This window comes from Vipera ursinii (genome assembly GCF_947247035.1).
Source record: "Vipera ursinii genome assembly, chromosome: 2".
In the NCBI taxonomy this organism is placed as follows: domain Eukaryota; kingdom Metazoa; phylum Chordata; class Lepidosauria; order Squamata; family Viperidae; genus Vipera; species Vipera ursinii.
This window is the reverse complement of record NC_139513.1, coordinates 92,633,372-92,652,106: the sequence shown is the minus strand read 5'-3', so window position 1 is coordinate 92,652,106 and position 18,735 is coordinate 92,633,372. Positions and strand designations below refer to the sequence as shown.

General features: G+C 37.4%; 1 protein-coding gene across 1 annotated transcript in view; it reads right to left on the bottom strand.

Moving 5' to 3' along the window:
* Positions 1-3,886: 3,886 nt before the first annotated feature.
* Positions 3,887-18,735, bottom strand: part of KCTD16 (potassium channel tetramerization domain containing 16) — a gene marked incomplete at both ends in the record, with an annotated part of 199,235 nt that continues 184,386 nt past the window's right edge. Inside the window, one exon of the mRNA XM_083357036.1 lies at positions 3,887-4,338. Coding sequence (XP_083213162.1) covers positions 3,887-4,338 — 452 coding nt within the window. The remainder of the gene's footprint in view (positions 4,339-18,735) is intronic.

Here is an 18,735-nt window from a genome sequence, read left to right as displayed (position 1 = left end):
CATTGTTTTTCTCTATCATATTGATATCATGACAAACCTTCCTGGCATGCCTTTTATCCTAGTGTTACTCTATTAGACATGGCCAAAAATGCTAACATTAGCTTAGCTTAAGTCCTTTCTTTATTGGGCAGATTCATATAATAGAATCCCCCAATGGTGCAGACCCATGAAGCTTGCAAATATGTATGCAAGGACCTTCAGCCAAAATAGCACTAATGAAAACAATAATGAGAATATCATTTCAACAATGGTGAGTGGTCCAGTGTAGATGGTATAATGGTATAATGTACTACTGAAGAAGTAGCAGTATTGTAGAACTACAGTCCCATTGAGTTCAGTGGTATGTTTGCCCTATCCAGTATACCAAACAACAGAAAATGCTGACAGCCTTAGAGCAGCAACATCCAGAGATCAGCAATGTGCCCATCTTTGCATAAAAGTGTTGGATTATGAGACCCAAATTCAAATCTTCCTTTGTGTGTCCAGTCCTCATCTCCTAACTTACCAAGGATAGAGGGAGATGGAAGAACCATGGATGTTACAAATGATAGGAAATATAGTCTTTATTATAATATTTAGATGTACCTTGATGGTATTAAATCATGGTAAGATTTTTCCACTTTGCATATCTGTGTATGCATGCATGTTGTGCAAGAGAAGTTGAGATGGCTCACAAGAAAAAGCTGTTCAATTTAGCTGCTCCTGAAAGTAATGTCTTTTAGACATTTACCTGGACAAACAAACCACTGAACTCAATGGGACTTAGTTTCCAGGAGGTTTGCCACTGTTAGTGTACCAGCTATAGAATACACTTGTGTTTTATATGCAGAAAAGCTACTACTGTATATTTGAATAAAACGCATGTTTGACCTAGCTAATTATCCTTTCAGAGTCTCTCATAATTTTCCCTTCATCAATAATTTACTTGCCAAACTGTGGAAGAAAAAGTGCACTTATAAAGCCAGGAGACATGGTTTAAGCCCTGCTCAAAATAATTTATAAACCTACAGTATATAGTTTAAATTAGCATTGTAGACATTCCATAGAAAACCATTTCTTTATATGATGGAAGATATTGTCCAAAGCATAGATTATATATTAGACTTTCCAGACAGATGAGAGAGAGAGAGAGAGAGAGAGAGGGAGGGAGGGAGGGAGGGAGAGAGAGAGAGATTATATATTATAGATTATAGATTATATATTAGACTTTCCAGACAGATGAGAGAGAGAGAGAGAGAGAGAGAGAGGGAGGGAGGGAGGGAGGGAGGGAGGGAGAGAGAGAGAGAGAGAGAGAGAGAGAGAGAGAGAGAGGTTTCCAGAATGCCTAGACTTTAACTCACTTTAATCCAAGTATCTCCCAGTTAATTAAATCAATATATATCTCTGCTATGAATAGCTTCTTTAGCATGTTGTTAAAATGTTGCTAATGTTAAATATTGCTTAACATGGTGGTTCCACAAAATTACAAGAAAGGAGAGAGAGAGAGACTTAATTTATAACAGAGCTCATAAACTTTCCAGAATGTGGAAAATAAATTCAGATCCCCATTAGTCATGAAACTTATTGGTTTACCTCAGAAGTAGGGAATTATCATATTCTTACCTCATAGTGTCAGCTTTTTTGAACAAATCTGTGATAAAAAATAGCTAATAGCAACAATTACTAGCACAAACAATCTAAAAAATAAATCTATTCAAATCCATGGGATAATTTAAATTTGATTGATTTCATTGGTTTAAGCAAAGAATGACTACATATGTATCTAATCCTATCAGGATTATTATTCAAAACTGTATTTGTGCCACAAAAGTATTGATGAGCAGACAAAATAACAGGCATCTGCATCCATACAATACCCTTTAAATTTCCATGAAGAAATTGTTACTTTGGTACTTAAGATGAGAGTCAGCTATATAATGTTTGAGCTTTCAACCCTGTTCTCACAGAGGAATTGCTTCCTAAAATCACAGCCACTTCCACAAAAGAAACATGATTAGTACCTTCCTCTCCTTCATTAAATGCTCTGGATGCAGATGCTCATTAATGAACTTTGTCTCCTTCAAGGGAATTTCTAGAGTGCCAAGCAGGCTGCTTCCATTAGCTGAGTGCATGTGGACTCTTTTCAATTTTTAATTTCATCTTCAGATGAAGGCAGCCAGAGTGGTATGTTGCCTATCACTGGAACAATCAATTTCCTGCAAACCATAATGCAAAATGTACCTTGTAATGTTAGGCTTGTGATTTTTTCTAATGACATCTGTTTTGAAGGGAACTGAGAACATGCATTTCCCAGTTTAGTTTTTTTTTTACTGCAAGGCCTGACAAATTTATATAAATCAAACCTTAGCTGTTTGATATTTGCTCCAGAAAGAGAAGGAAAATAGCCCATGTTCTTCTATTCAGTAGTCTGCCTTCTTTTTCATTTTTTTTAAAAATCACTTTCATATATAGAATATATGAGAAGCCTATGTTGAAAGGAAGCATAGCTAGCCAAAACAGCCTACAATTTATAGAGATGTTAGCCACTGAAGCAAATCAATAAAGTACAATTATTGGGCATAAGGAGCACCACTCTTTTATCTCTACCTGATACACAGATGAGTAGGAGATTAAAAGATCTCCTGCTTAATTTCTGTATGCATATTCACTTTCTATTATAAAACAGAACCAAGGCTAGCAAAAACAAGTTGGCAATTCATAACATGCATAGATCATGTCTGTATATATTCTAGAATTCCCAGCAATTTCTTGTCAGCCATTGCCCCCAATGATTACTGACTGAGTTTTAAACTTCTCTGAATTTCTCAATTTTGAACTGAGCTTGTAGAAAAACAGCTAAAGGCAAACAGGAAAAAAAACTCATTACAGTTGCACATAAATATCCCATTTCTGCATGCCCATTTCAACTGAGTGTAGAAGCATCCAGCAGAAGGCCATAGGTGGTCCCTTTAAACTTTAATGATAATTTTGAATGTGAGAAAAAGGGAAATTAGTAAATACTTGAGGAAGGGGACATCATATTAACTATACATGATTTTATTTAAATATAAAGAAATCCAATTTGGTCTAGTTCTCCCCATTCCTATTCCAAAAGACCAAAGGCTGAGCATGACCTTCAACAAAGGAAACACAACTGTGATCACCTGCCTGTAGCTGGATTGCACCTGTGGATTTTCAGATGTTTCTAAGCTGACAGACTCCTGTGCTCAGAGATGTTCATGGTATGCAGACAAAGCAAATTCAGAGGTATCCCCAGGTACCAACAACAGACTGCTCTCATACATACAAAAATTAAAATATCCAAAAGAACAAATCAGCCATCAAGAAGAAGAGCCCAAGATAAATTGGTCACCAAAGGATTGTAGTCAATATTTTTCAGAGAAAGCACAGTTAAAAGGTAAAAACAGTGGTAGAGAGACAAACAAGTATACATAGTGTCTCCTATTGTAAACTGGAACGACAATTTCTTAATTTCAGAATTCTTGGCCTCTGCCTATCCTGGCTGTGGATAAATAATGTTTTGAAAAGATTTCAGGAATGCATGCAGCTTTAAAAAAATCAACACCTGCCAGGATTCTGTCTTCTTTTAGATTTTTGCCTCTCTAATTGGTGCTCATAAATCATAGTGTAAATGATCTTTAGCATTTGATTTCAATGTGCAGGTGGCACTGCAAGCATTTGATGTATGTTAACAGCCTAACAAATGAGTGTATTGTTATTCCTCCTATCTCACTGTTTACATGGAACTAGAATTGCTTTGGTGAAATAGGCAAATTAGGCAGGACATAGCAATGGGTTCTTTATGTGTGACTTAAGTTGTTATTATTCTCTCCCATCATCCTATTTCTAAAGACGCACAGGTGATTTCCTTGGCGAAACCCCATTCCTATAGATGATATTTCCGTAAAAGTTCAGATTGCCAGGGATGTTTTCGTTCTGGAAACCTGTCTGGGATTTTGATTTTGAGGAAATCCTGGATGCATTTTTCTAATTCTTCCTCAATGGAGAGCTTTTCTTTTGCTGCTTTTTTTTTGCTAGAGTTGGATTCTCTAGAGCCAGAAGTTAGAGTTCGGAGTAGGTCACTTTTCCTCCTGATTTCAGACTGCTGAACAAGCTGCACAGGACCTTTCTTGATTGGTCGATCCAGAGTCTGTATATTGGATTGGCGAGTGACTGGGCCACAGATGACAGTCTCTTGAGGGGAGCTGGCTTCCGATTGGCTGTCACAGCTAGAGGTGGAGAGTTCATTGCAGGATGTGCCACTTTCACCTTCTTTATCACCTTTGCCATTTTTGCAACAGCAGTCACAGTGTGAGGATGACCATCGGGATGCTTCACCTGGGAGAACAAACAAAGGGAGCTTAGACTTGCCAAGAAGCAGCCATGAAATTCAGCTTTTCTTCTCTTTTTTAACCTACTGTGCTTTCCCCAATGTAAGGCCTACCTGGAAAATAAGCCCTAGTTTTGGAACTTAAAAATCAAGCTAGGGTGGGGGTGGGGTGTGTGGAGCTGCCCCATGTGCTCTGTACCCACTTACTTTGCAATAAGGCCTCTCCAGTCCATTTCTTCTGGAGTGTCTTCTGCAGCCAGGCCTGCATTTCTCAGGCAGCCTTTCCAGAAGGCCTTTGCAGCCAAGGACTGAGCTATGGATTCAATCCATAGCTCAGGTCTGCAAGACCTCTGCAGCCGAGGACCAAGCTATGGATTGAATCCATAGCTCAGTACTCAGTTACAGTGGCCTTTCAGAAAGGCCTGACTGCAAAATGAAAGCTGGAATGCAACTGCAGAAGAACTGCTTCTTTGGCCGCAGAAGAGGTGGGCCTGCTGGGAGGGACTGTTGATGCTGGAGTAAGACATCCCCTGAAAATAAAACCTAGTGCTTTTTTAGGGTAATAAATAAATAAGACCCGGTCTTATTTTCAGGGAAACACAGTATTAACACATTTGGATTATACAGCACTGAGTTCACCTAGGATTTTGGAAGCAAGACAAATATAAGCAGTGAAAGAAATGGTGGGCAATAAACTTCAAAAGTGTTGGAAACAGGAATAAAGAATTATCTGGAGGGCTAGAGAAATTGGCTCATCCGTCTTATTCTGGAATACGCCAGATGGCTTTCAAGTTTTACAACTGTTTGTATTAGATTAGTACAGAAAGTCAGAAACCTTGGACCATAATCAAGCAAAGGACTTTTTCCCCACTGATATTATCCATTAATATCATTTCTCTTAATGCTAATACTTACACTAGTAATATTTCTTGATAACTTTGGTGGTGTGTCAGATTTAAGATAAAGAATGCACTGCTGAAAGCGATATTCTTAGTGGTTTACAAGAACCTATGTATGGCATGTACTACATACAAGTTCCATTTCATTTAACAGAGATTATCTAGCTACTATATACTCATGAACAGAATTGCAGTCAGAAGCCCTAAACAGAACTGTGAGGTTTTGTTAGCAATGTTAAAAGCAAAGTATAAATAAAAACCTTCATTTCTTGCAATTTCTATGGATTACCAGCATAACTAGATTTCCTTCTGAATGAGATGCTAAGTTAATTGTGGATTTAATTATCACCTATCATTAAACAACAACATTTTCATTTCCCAATATGTAAGGGTCATAAACATCACACAGATCAAACCAAAATTAATTCCAGTTGTTGAATATAGAGGATAATTAGGGCACAATTGAGGAAGGTGACATCCAGTGGTGGGTTTCAGTCGGTTCACACCACTTCAGCAGAACCAGTAGCTAATATTTTGTTAGAGTTGTATCCTTTGTTGCATATAGCCACTAAAAGTTTTTTGTCAGCTCATAGTGGCCCCGAAAAGTTGTTACCAAAATGCAATAAACACACACACATACACATGCATACATACATATACATACACACGCATGCACGCGCACACACACATGCGTGCACGCACACACACAAATATATATCCAACCTTTCTATCCATTGTATATTCAAAACAGTTGAAAGTTTAAAAATAAAACATAAGCAATTAAAAACACATATTATTAGTTGTACAAGTCAAAAGACCTGATCTTTCTGTTTAACCTGAATAACTAATCTATCCGGTCACAGCAACACAAAATGTAAGCTTCATTTGTATGAATAAGGAAGGGTGAAATCTATCACCATGGTTGTATTATAGAACCACAAGAAAAGCTTCTATACACCCACAGTGTACGCTTCCAAAGGTCCCCCAAGGCTTCACAGCAGATGGTAAGCGTATTGAAGAAGAAAGTTTGATGATGCAAGTAGAATTTCACTTTTGTGGTATCAAATTCAACTTTGGCCTCTTAAATTAAGAGTGTTAAAAACTTGTCAACACTTAAGAGTTTATCTCCATCTTTTCTAGAGTAAATGCCTTTCATTCAAGGAATATTATTCCATAGGGAAGGGAAGTAATATAGGAATGTTCTCCTACACTGAGAATTTTTATTTTGGGGTGATATGCTCGGGAATATAAAATTTTCCCTTGTTGTCTCTGCGTGTGTTTATATACAATGATGGAGAATTTTTTTTTAAAAAAGGAAGAATAACTGCATCACCTGTCTGTGCTTTGGATGCCATGCTGTCTTCCTACTGGTTCCACTCTGCCTTTTGCTCAGCTATAAAGTGAGGCACCTGTTGGCCCAGAGTTTTATGTTGGAGGTTGCATATGAGATTCCCAGTAGACCTAGAACACTTTAATCCAAATGTTCCATTTTAGATCACTGTGCTTCAATGGCCCAACAGTGTGGTCCTGTTAACATTTTTCACATGCATATCTTGTAAATCTGAAGAGGATTTACAATAATTATTTTAGACTACATATTTAAAAGCCTATGCAAGGCCTCAGCATATAATAAATTCTAAGTATCTTATTCTGCAGAATGAATTATTTCAAGTAACCATATCACTTTTTATATTTTTGGAGAGATTTTACATACTTGTAGGTATTAAGTATATACATATAAAAAAGTCAGGTTTGTCATTCTTTCTCTCTTGATCATGCCTATCCCACCCCTTTTCTTAAAATGTCAACCTTACAGGAGAAAATGCTGACTTTTTCTGGATACAATATATACTTAGACAAATGGCAAAACTTGTGGGAAAGAAATTATAAATTGACTATCAATCTCTTACAAAGAAAACTTATATAAAATGTTTTACAGATGGCACTTTCAACCAGCAAGCGTAGCAAAAATGTTTAAAAATATGTCAGATAGATGTTGGAAATGTAATCACAAGTCAGGTACCTATTACCATGTATGGTAGACATGTGATAAGAAAGCAAAGAGATATTGGACAAAAATACATACTTGGCTAGAAAAGATGTTGGGAAAACATATAGATTTTAAACCTGACCTTTTCTTAGTAGGTATAATGCCAGAAAAGCTTGACAAACAAGGTATATACTTGATTTTACATGCAATAACAGTAGCAAGAATCATATTCGCACAATATTGGAAAAATGAAGAAATACCACCAGAGGAAGAAATAATTAAAAGAATACTAGATTGTGCGGAAATGGAAAGACTTACTCTGAGGTTGAAAGAAAAAGAAGAAACAGAATACTTTCAAACTTGGGACTTATTTTATCAATGGCTGGAGAAAAGAATAAGAGATTAGGAATTCAATTTGTATTAGTGAATGATAAACTCAGACAGCACGTTTGTTGAATAAGTACTTTTGAATTGTATTTAAAAATCAATAAAAATTATATATACTGCTCAAAAAAATAAAGGGAACACAAGATAAGACATCCTACTATTAAATACAGTACATTGTGTTGTTTAAGTGTTCCCTTTATTTTTTTTTGAGCAATATATATATAAAAGCTGATTTTTGCAACTTTCTTTTCATGTATTTATTAAATATGCAAACACTCTCCTCCCACTCTTTCTGGTTCTCTGTGCCTATGACACCTGTTAATAAAATATCCATCATTTACAAAAACAGTTGGAAAACAACTCTTGCTACTCATTTTTTCTTATTTACGATGAAGGAAACTGACAGTCTGTGAATTGCATTGCTAATTTAATTGATAGACTTACTTTGAAACTCCTTCCCTATACGGCCTATGAGAAAAGTCAATAATAGTTAAATTGGATTTTTATTTTATTTTTTTAAAAAAATAAATCTTCCACGACTGGAAGAGATATTACATAGAGAAGCTTAGTTAAAAGTAGATCATATAAATTTTTGAAAAATATATTTATGAGCCTTATTGATTTGCCAATCCTTAGTTCAAAGATGATATTTTTGCTTAGTTCCAGCAGGAGAAAACTGCCACTATCTAGTTTTTACTTGCAAAAAGAAACTGATTTAGAACATCAGGTAACATTTATTCCAGAAAGCAACCAATAAGAAAAGACATTATTATTTCAGGAGAAAATAACATAAAAGGTGGGTGTGATCAGGTTTTTGACACATAAAAAAACAGATTTAAAAAATCTCTCTTCTGTTTCTCTGGAAACTCACACCCCACAAATCCACAATGGAACAGAATGAATTTTATTGGGTTTATTTTTAATCTATCTGCTTTCCAACTCAGATTACAAACCTAGACAGCTCTACAAAAATCATTTCTTTGTGGACCAGTTTCTAGAATCACCCTTCCCAGGTACAGTAGATCAGACAGGAAACAGACCAGATGATTTATTGTAAGGCTACATTAATCAGAACCTGTCCTAAAGTACCAATTTCCCACTGTTTCTTTTTACTGCATTATAAGTTAGTATGCAGCCTTTCTAAATTTCTTTCTTTACTCATTATGCAGTTGTGGGCTCTCCCCCCTCACCAATCTGATTGTTCCCTAGGTAGCCTTCCCCTCATCTCTCAAAATCATTCTTACATACCATCACACAGCCTCTGGATTTGGTAAAGAATGAAGTATCTGAGGCTGACACAGCTAAAAATCAAAAAGAGCTGATGAGGGTCCAGATCCTGGCTGACCACTCATCTCAACGATGCATCAGGAATTTTCACAGGGCTAAGTAGAATCCTCTGTTTGGCTCATTGGGAAGCAAAGTTGCGAAGTCCCTTAACTGAGCTACACCTGTTGCTAAACTATATTAGAACAGCCACCGGTAGCTGCCCATGGGGCTCCTATGTTTCTTGTTCCTAGGCCCTTGATCCCAGCTTGCAACCTAACCTTGTTTCTTTGACTCTGACATCTTCCTTGGCTACTGGAACATGTGGATACAATTATACCTCTGATCCTGTGCTCTATTTTGGATTAAAATCTAGCTGACCAACTCTCCCACAAGACCTACTACTTTGTAAACCCATCTGAAATTTGTGTGCATTTGCACAGACCAGGCATCTGCCAGCCTTGCTTGTGACTGTTACTTGTACACTTTTGCAAATCAAGCCAATGTATACAATGGGATAACCTGAACTGAAGTAAACTATGCAAATGATTTCTCCAGTAAAGAAAAAAGAAGCCAAACATTCACACTGCTTTTATCCTGTAGCTTGAAACAATTTGTTGTTCCATCACTCAGTCTCTTCCAGCTTTTTGTGACACAATGGACATAATTTTAACTAGATTATGGCCTAAACCCTTCACAGCATGGAGCCAGATAATCTGAGGTATCAACTCGCTCCAATGTAATCAGCCCATCTCATCATGCTGGCAGAAGGGGCATGCTGCAGACCCTATTGGGCAAAGAATTTCAGTCAACGAGGTCTAGAAGGAGCATCTATTCTTCCATAGCCCCTGCTGTATGGTAAGGTCTGCCACCACCCTTTTCATCTTCAAAAGAGCATTTAATCCTGGCTCTGCCAGTTAGCCTAGGTTAGCTCTATAGTGGAAGTGGTTGGTGGATTAACTGAAAAGGGGGCTACCCCTTTCTGCTCTTGCCTTTTATCTTCTTGCTTTTGTATTTTATAGCAACAGCAATAGCACTTAGATTTATATACCACTTCAGAGTGCTTTATAGCCCTCTCTAAGCAGTTTAACAGAGTCAGCATAGTGCTTCTACCAATCTGGGTCCTCATTTTACTGACCTCAGAAGGATGGATGGCTGAGTCAACCTTGAGCCGGTGAGAATCGAACTGCTGAACTGCTGGCAGCTGGCAGTCAGCAGAATTAAGCTGCAATGCTGCATTCTAACCACTGGGCCCCCATGGCTCTTTCATGCTTTTTAATATTTTTTTTACATTTATGATCTTAATTGGAAGCTACCCAGAATTGTTTTTCAAAGTAAGATGGGCAGCATTTTTTAATCAAATTTTAAAACCGGCCATCTCCGTCACAGAGGAAGAAAATTTTAATAAATAAATAGCAGATAGATAAATCTTTTAACAGAATAATAAAATAAGGTTAATCCGCTAACAGAATTATCTGTTAATATATATTTCTTTGTTTAATTGTAAATGCACACTTACCGGTAAGTCATCTGGGATAGTATCTTGCTACATTACCGTCTGCGAGCCTTTTTTTTTTTTAATGGTGTTCAGTTTTTCTAAGCATCACTGCCTTGCCACACATCTTTAGCTTCATTATTGGTCTTTCAGTAAGACGTCAGATTTTATTTCACCTAGTATCAAATGACTACCTTCTGATTCTGCTGAACGCAGGGTCTGGTTTTGTTCCCAATGATTGTAGCTGTGGTGCAGACAATCATTCTCCCTCCCCAGCACTTCACTATAACTGCTGATTGGCACTGCCGGGAAAGCATTAGTGCACTTGGAAAGCTACTTCCAGCAGAAGAAAAAGAGGTGCTATCCAGCTGATGGGCAGGATGCCAGAGAGCACTATCTTGCTGGAGAAGAGACCTTTCTCAGCGAGGCAGCACAAATTTCCCAAAGCCTCCAATTAGCTCTCAGGGATGTGAGATGAACCTATTGAGGTGGACTTCCTCAATAGAAGGCTGCTCCCCAATGGTGAAGAAGCTCAGCAGAAGCAAGGCTGAGAGCGCGTCACACTCTGCCAATGTTTTGGGGGAAAAAAAGAGTCATGTAAACCTTGGAACAGGGAGTGCTGTTAATAAAGACAGCCTGTGGTATGAAGGTCTGAATAAATTGCAAAAAATACACAAGGAGCCAAAGCCTCACAAAACCTTCTTGTGCAAGTAGTTTATGCTGGTATTTCTGGCATTTATTTCATGGTTCGCTTTTGTTCTGTTTCTTTCTGGTGGGATAAGCAAAATGGTGAAACAGTCTTCTCCTGTCTCTTTCACTATAAAATAGTTTAGCTGCATATCATAGATTCAACCATGCAGCATATGATTTCTATGCATGTTCTTATATTGCTTCCTTTGTCTTATTAGATTCCCACATGCTAAATTCCATATTTTTAGTTAGTTCTCTTTACTGAGCATTGTTAAACTAGACAATGATGGTCACAGGTACAGTAACAGCTTTCCCCCCCTAAATTCTAAATGACTAAATTCTTTTAGCTCAAAGATAAACAAAACAATTTGACCAAGATCCTTTTTTTTGTTTGGGTCAGTGTTGCTGTAGATCTATGAAACTCTCAGATTTCATAAATAATATAAAGAGGGAGCTACACACTTCACTGCTTATGTAGGCCAAGTAAGTGATCTATGTATAATCAGAGCATAAGCTCCCACATCAGCCAAAAGTGGGTGGGAGGGAAGGAAATGATTTCCTACAACACAACTCTGCTTGTGGACTGCACAGCAACAGAGCTATGAACACTTTAAAAGGAGGTTTGATTTGACTCAGCTTTGATCAAATCACCCCATTGATTCATGAACTGAAAGTGGGGAATAGCAAGTTGAATCAGAACTTTGCAGATCTGATGGCACTCCAGATGCTTCCAGATTTGTGATTAACATTACAGGATGTCGGTGAATCACTGAGGGGACTCAAGGTGTGGCCCGGTTCTCTGACACAGACATGGGTAGCCAGCCAATGCATTTTAGCACCTCATTAAACTGCCTATCAAGGCAATTTTGGGGTGGCAAGGTTAACACTGTGTTGGGCTTCATTTATTTTCCCAGCTGTCAAGTTCTTTAATATGGCCAGCTATAAAACTCTAACTTTGCTGTCTTTTGTGCTAATGGAATCTTACCTTTCTAAGCTGGTCTTGCAAATAGAATTCAGCAGTGCAACTCTGAACATGGGCTCAAGGTTCCTGCACAATCAGGCAGTTTTCATTCTCTCGACAATCAGTGAATGGGTGCCAAACTAATGCTCATCAGCACTGACTTGAATGTTTACTTTTTCTGTGCCAGCTTATTTCTTTGTGGCTTTATGTAGCTTACTCCACCATTTTTCTTCTGCATAATGAACTACAAGCCCTGACAAAACCAGAACATGCCCTTGATGTGGGGTTCTTTTTAGAAGAAGCCAAGCTTTGCCAACCAGCCTGAAAAAACAAACAAATAATATACACAACAAAACTAAAATGCCACACAAATAGAAGTCAATTAACTTCATTAACAGTGCGTCTTGCTTGTTTTGCAGTAAAATCTTCCACTGAGGTCAACAGATTTACTCTCAGGTAAATGAACATTCTATAACTGCCCATATTAATTGATTATGGGATTTATTGGATTTATATCCAACGTCTAGGCAACTCACAATGCACAAAGCATAAAACATAGGCTATCACAGAAATATTACAACATAGCTCCTTGAAATCTATGTTCCAGGAAGTGAACTAAGACTAGGAACCTTCAGCACTGAAAATTCCCTGAAGGACTTTGGACTAGTCACCTTTGGTCTAACTTACTTTGTAGGATAACTGTTGAGGAAAAAATGGAGGAATAATGGAAGGGACCTTGGAGGTCTTCTAGTCCACCACCCACCCACCCCCACACAAGCAGGAGATCCTATACCATTCCAAACAAGTGGCTGTCCAGTCTCAGGAAAATAATGCTGCATGCACTTCTTGAATCCTTCAAAGAAAGGCAGGATATAAAACATATTACCGAACTAAACAAACAGGCTTTGATCCACAACAGGATCACTGAACACGGGAAGGGAAAGTTTAATACTTCTCAGTATAGGTGTTTGCCTCTTCTAGTGCCTCCACAGTTCCATCAGTTTAAAAGAGAGAAAAGAAATCCAAATTTATTTTATTTATTTTTTATTTTAATTCCATTTATATCCCGCCCTTCTCCGAAGACTCAGGGCAGCTTACAAGCTTAGCAGTAGCCTTCATTCTACGTATATGCCTGCTTATTAGGGCTTTCACACACACCCCAAGCGGCATTATTACAAAGTCAGCTTAATTGCCCCCAACAATCTGGGTCCTCATTTTACCTACCTCGGAAGGATGGAAGGCTGAGTCAACCTTGAGCCTGGTGGGACTCGAACCTGCACTAATTGCAGGCAGCTGGTGTTACTTAATTTCATTCACTGCTCCACCAAGGAGCAGTGAATGAAAGTTAATACAGGCTTTTTCCCTGCAAAACCAAATAGAACTGCTGTATCAGGAGTGAAAAGGCTGAGAAGTTTTAATCCAAACTGAATGCCTTGTATAGACTGCATACATATGTCAGGCAGTGGCTCATCTTTGATTCTTGCAAAGTGGCCTGATCCTTCAGGTACACAATGCAGAAAGTGCAGAAAGGTTGGGAATAGACTTGGAGACTAACCTTTAACTCCTGCTCAGCCATGGTTACTCTAAATGATTGCTCAATACATAGCTGTCAAACTTAAGAGGAGCCACCTCCTAGACTGCATGCATAGTGTTCTGGTTCCAAAAATTAAGAGGCTTTGTAACTCCAGAATTCCAGACAGTTCAACTCAATGAAAATAATTGTATAACGGATATTTTATTGTCCAGGAAATTTAAGCAAAGACTTACATTTTGCAGTAAAGATATCCAGGTGGAAGAAACACATATATGCCCATATCTGTTCATTTCTGTAGGTAAAAAGGGATAATTCTCCATTTCAGCTATGCGTGCTTACAGCTGCTAGTTGGTGTGTGCAGCATGGTTGATTAGACAAAGGCTTTACCACCTGGCATGTAACCAGGATGTCCTGCAATAAACTTTTTAACTCCTCCCACTGTCTAGATAAACTATAGGACTAACTACACTAGACTACATTTCTCAGAAGCCATCTCTTAAGGAAACAGCATTTAACCCTTTAAATGCTAACCGGTCTTACATTCAGTTCTCTCAATGATGCAACATTAACCCTGTAAATGCTAAATATTCTAAAACAGTTCTTAACTCCTAAGCTGTCTACAATCTGGTCCAGCACACATAGTCCTCATCACATCTTTAAATTCACACTGAAAACCATTCTAAGCAAAAAGCAGAGCAGAATAGCCACATATAGTTCATGAGAAGTAAAATAATAACAGAGAAGATAATGAAGAAACTTTAAAGAAAACTGTTTGATTTTCTTTAAAATGGATATAAGGTTCTGAAAAATCTGTGATGATCTTGCATAAGTATGATATTTAGACTGCAACTCTCCGTGCACTTATTTAAAAGGAGAGGAGAGGCAGTCTGATAAATGTGTATATTTTTAGCCCCTTGTTTCTAGAAGACTTGAATTTTATGTGAGTGAAATTTTCCCCTTTCTTACTACTGTTGCTATGTGAAAGTCATCACTTCTGCCACGACAACCTCATTATAAGATAACTAAATGAGTTAACTGGGATCACATATTAAGGAAACTTCAAGGAAGGGAATAAAGCAAAAGAAATAATAAATGATAATGTGTGAAAAGGGTCAAATTAACCGCAAATCACTGAAACTGGAAATGCAAGCAGTAGTTAAATGAGTAGCACTCTCCACATTGATCAAAAATCTCCGTGTTAAAATGCTTCCATGCTTTGGTAACATTCTGTCAGGCCTATTTTTAAATAGCATTCATGCTCTCTCCCCCTTTTCTGTCAAAGACCTTATTACCATACTGACAATATAAAAGCAGCTATATTCTCCGAAAAAGCCAAGCAATAAATCTGAAGGGAAATATTTCCACCGTAGGCTTCTTTTCATTACTACGTGCAACAACATGAAAACCAGATCGTGTTTACAAGGTCTTAATTGGCTTATTATTTATTTAAAGCACCGATAACCCATTTTTCATTTGTGAAGAGCAGGTTACAGGTTAATAGGAACAAACAAAGTGGCAACCTATAACTTAGGTCAGACTGAGAAACCAATGCCATAGAGGCCAGGCCTGCTTTTATTATAACAGCTTTAGCAAGCCTTAGTGTAATTTCCCTCTCCCTCCTTTATGAACTAGGGTGAGGCTTGGCTAAGATGTTTTCTCAAATTTAGTTTCTTGGATGAGGCTCAAGCCCTGCTTATCTGACTTGATAGTGGTTCTTCCTCCTGTCCTTGAAGGCCATTCCCCCTTTGCTCTACTCAAACCATGCCATGGACTTGCAATAATATTTATCAGATATTAGAGTCAAATAAATTAGAATCCCTAAAATAGGGAAATTTACTATGGGCGACTGAAAATATCATCTGCAGAAGCAGTTTAATACTGGGGAGAGCTGCTACATCCCTGGACAATACACTTAAGATGAAGAGGTAATTTTTCCATATATCCCAACAACTGTGGCTGAGAACAAATGGCCATGAAGCTCACTGGAGAAGGTAAGTAGTATCCTGAATAGAGTGCAGTGTGGAAGCATTGTACCATTGACTAGAAAGGTATGAAAACAGAACTATTATACTTCATGTTTGAATAAATGGCAAGGAAATAAATATGCTATCTACCCCCACAGGTGAATCATTAATATACAGAGGTGTGTAGATCATTCCTGTGAACTATATGAAAATAGTTTTGGAGTCTGTATAAAATAATCTTAAAATTTCTCTCTCATTACTCTATGTTTCTCTTAGAAAAATCTACTTCTGAACAGTGTATAACAAACAAGGTTTTAAGACTCATTTTCACTAGGAAACACTATTATAAGATTCTCAAATAAAGGAATGGGCAAGAAGATAGATTAGTAGTCAGATGAGCCCCTGGCAAAGTGAGTTTTTGCATTTCTTGGAAAAAGTGATTTAAAAGTCAACGTTGCCAGGAAAAAATTAAATAGCCGACACTGTAGAAAAAAAAATACTATTAGGACATTTATCAGTCGAAAATGCATTTACCAGTTAAAGGTTCACCAAGTGAAATAGAGAAGAAGAAAAAATGACTACATGCAAGATTCTTTCTGTGTGAAAGGATTGAAATTCCAGTTTCATTAAAATTTTGAGGTGGCCTGCAATCTGATTCTAAGAATTATTAGGGATATTAGATACCATATCTACATCAATTTATATTGCATCACACTGAAGACTTTGTATATTTAGAAAAAAAGTGAAAGCATTTATTGTTATTTCTCACAATGTTCTCTTTCAAGCTTAAATTCCTAATCATAATAAAGTAGAACAGATCATAAAAATATTTGTAATTCTATATTCACTCAGAATTGAACGTTCTCATATTTTAGAGGCAAGACACCACATGTAGTCCTCGACGTATGAACACAATTGGGCCCAAAATTTCTGTTATTAAGCGAGACATTTGTTAAGTGAGTTTTGTCTCATTTTGCAAGCTTTCTTGCCACATTTATTAAGTGAATCACTGCAGTTGATAAGTTAGTAACCTGGTTGTTAAGTGAATCTTGCTTTCCCATTGACTCTGGTCGTGAGAAGATCGCAAAAGGTGATCACATGACCTTGGGACACAGAAATGGTCATAAATGTGAACTAGTTGCAAAGAATCTGAATTTTTATCACATGATCCTGAGGATACTGCTAAGGTCGCAACTGTTGAAAACGGTCATTAGTCACATTTTTCAGTGCTGTCGTAACTTTGAACGGTCACTAAATGAATGGTTGTAAGTAAAGGACTACCTGGATAGTGGAAACAATCTAATAACTTAAAAAGAAGGCAGAATAAGACATTTGTCCTAACATGGAAGATAGGAAGTAGAGAGGTTGAAATTCATTTGATGATTTACTACAAAGAGAATTATGAATCACATTTGACAAATTCTAGCCTAAAAGAAGAACTTATGGATGTATTTATTTAAAAGGTTGTGTTCCCTATCATTTAGACAAAAGACTTTCATAATAGCTTGAATTAGAAAATTTAAAATAACATTAATGCTAGAAGATGGAGTGCCAGGACTGCAATCTTCCTCATGCTTAACTAGCATTACCACTTGAACTTGGTAATATTACTTTCTAGGTAAACTTTAAAAAGAGTATGCTGCACAAATAAAATAATAAGCCCTTCACTTTTGAAAAAAGGCGCAGGCTATTGGGGAATGACTCTCTATAAAGGAATGCAAATGGCCGTCTGTCTGCAAGCAATATAAGTCTTTCCACTCCCCATCATCTAGCCAGAGCTGAAGAAGCTTCTTGGATGAGAAGTGAAACATCTTCAAAAGAAACACAAGAAAGTCCAGTTGCCTCCCCCCCCAAAAAAACCCCCACCTTTGAGACAACCATACCTGGATGACTGAGAATCTCCATAGACAACCAGTCAGTCTAATATTTAGATTAACATACTGTATTGACATTTGACACCCATTGACCCTGGGATTCTAGTATTATGTAAAAGGGCAATAAATAGGTAAATCTATTTTTACACACAATTCATGTTCAGAAAGGAGCATCCTATCTTGACCACACTAACAGCACGTGGAAACTTATTTGGGGAAAATTCTTTCTGAATTCAATAGGACTCATTTCTTGAAATAAGCCTGAATAGAGTGACAATTATTATTCTAAGCTAAAGAGAACCCAAACAGTTTAACTTTTCCTTAGTTTACTTGCTCTGTATCTTGACCAGTTGCTACAAAGAGATGGGTTGAGTGAACTATAATGCACTGAGTGTGATTTTGTTCACTGTGATTTGTATAAACACATTATGACACTGGAAGCTCTTACTGCTTTTTGTCATAAACCATAGAATGGGCATTTCCATCTTCATTGCCATGGCACACTGAATAGCTGTTTTCATTTTATTATCCACTACAAGTGTATGTTTTCTTGTCTGGGCAGACCCAATTAGCATATATATGAGGTTATTCTGCTGTTGTAGTTGGTCTTGCTTCTCATTCAGTCATTTTCAAGATACCATTCTCAAGTTTGTTGCGTCCTCTTTCAGGTTTCTCCATTAAGAAAAAATAAGTATCAGCCTGTGCCATTGCTCCCTCAAGGATCATATCAGATCATTCAGGATTAAGTTAACCAATTAAAATGTTTAGGTGATCTTGATGCTTGTATTTACACTAGCTTTTGTCATTTACAGAATGAGAGGCAAAAAAAGCAGTAGTAACAACAGCAGTGGAAAAAAAATAACTATGCACATATAGTTTCTCCTCAGCTTTAATCACAAGTGGATTGCAATCATTTTTGTTAAAGAAATTTTTAACAAGATAAAAAACAATACAAATTTTAGAAAAAAATAAGAAAAATGGTGAATAGATAAAAAAGAAAACGAAAAAAATACAATTTACAAATTTAAAACACACTTTTCAAAAGAGCCTTGGTGGAGCAGTGGGCTAATGCCTCCTTAAGTAACACCAGCTGCCTGCAATTAGTGCAGGTTCGCATCCCACCAGGCTCAAGGTTGACTCAGCCTTCCATCCTTCTGAGGAAGGTAAAATTGAGGACCCAGATTGTTGGGGGCAATTAAGCTGACTTTGTAATAATGCCGCTTGGGGGGTGTATGAAAGCCCTAATAAGCAGGCATATACATAGAATGAAGGCTACTGCTAAGCTTGTAAGCTGCCCTGAGTCTTCGGAGAAGGGCGGGATATAAATGGAATTAAAATAAAAAAATAA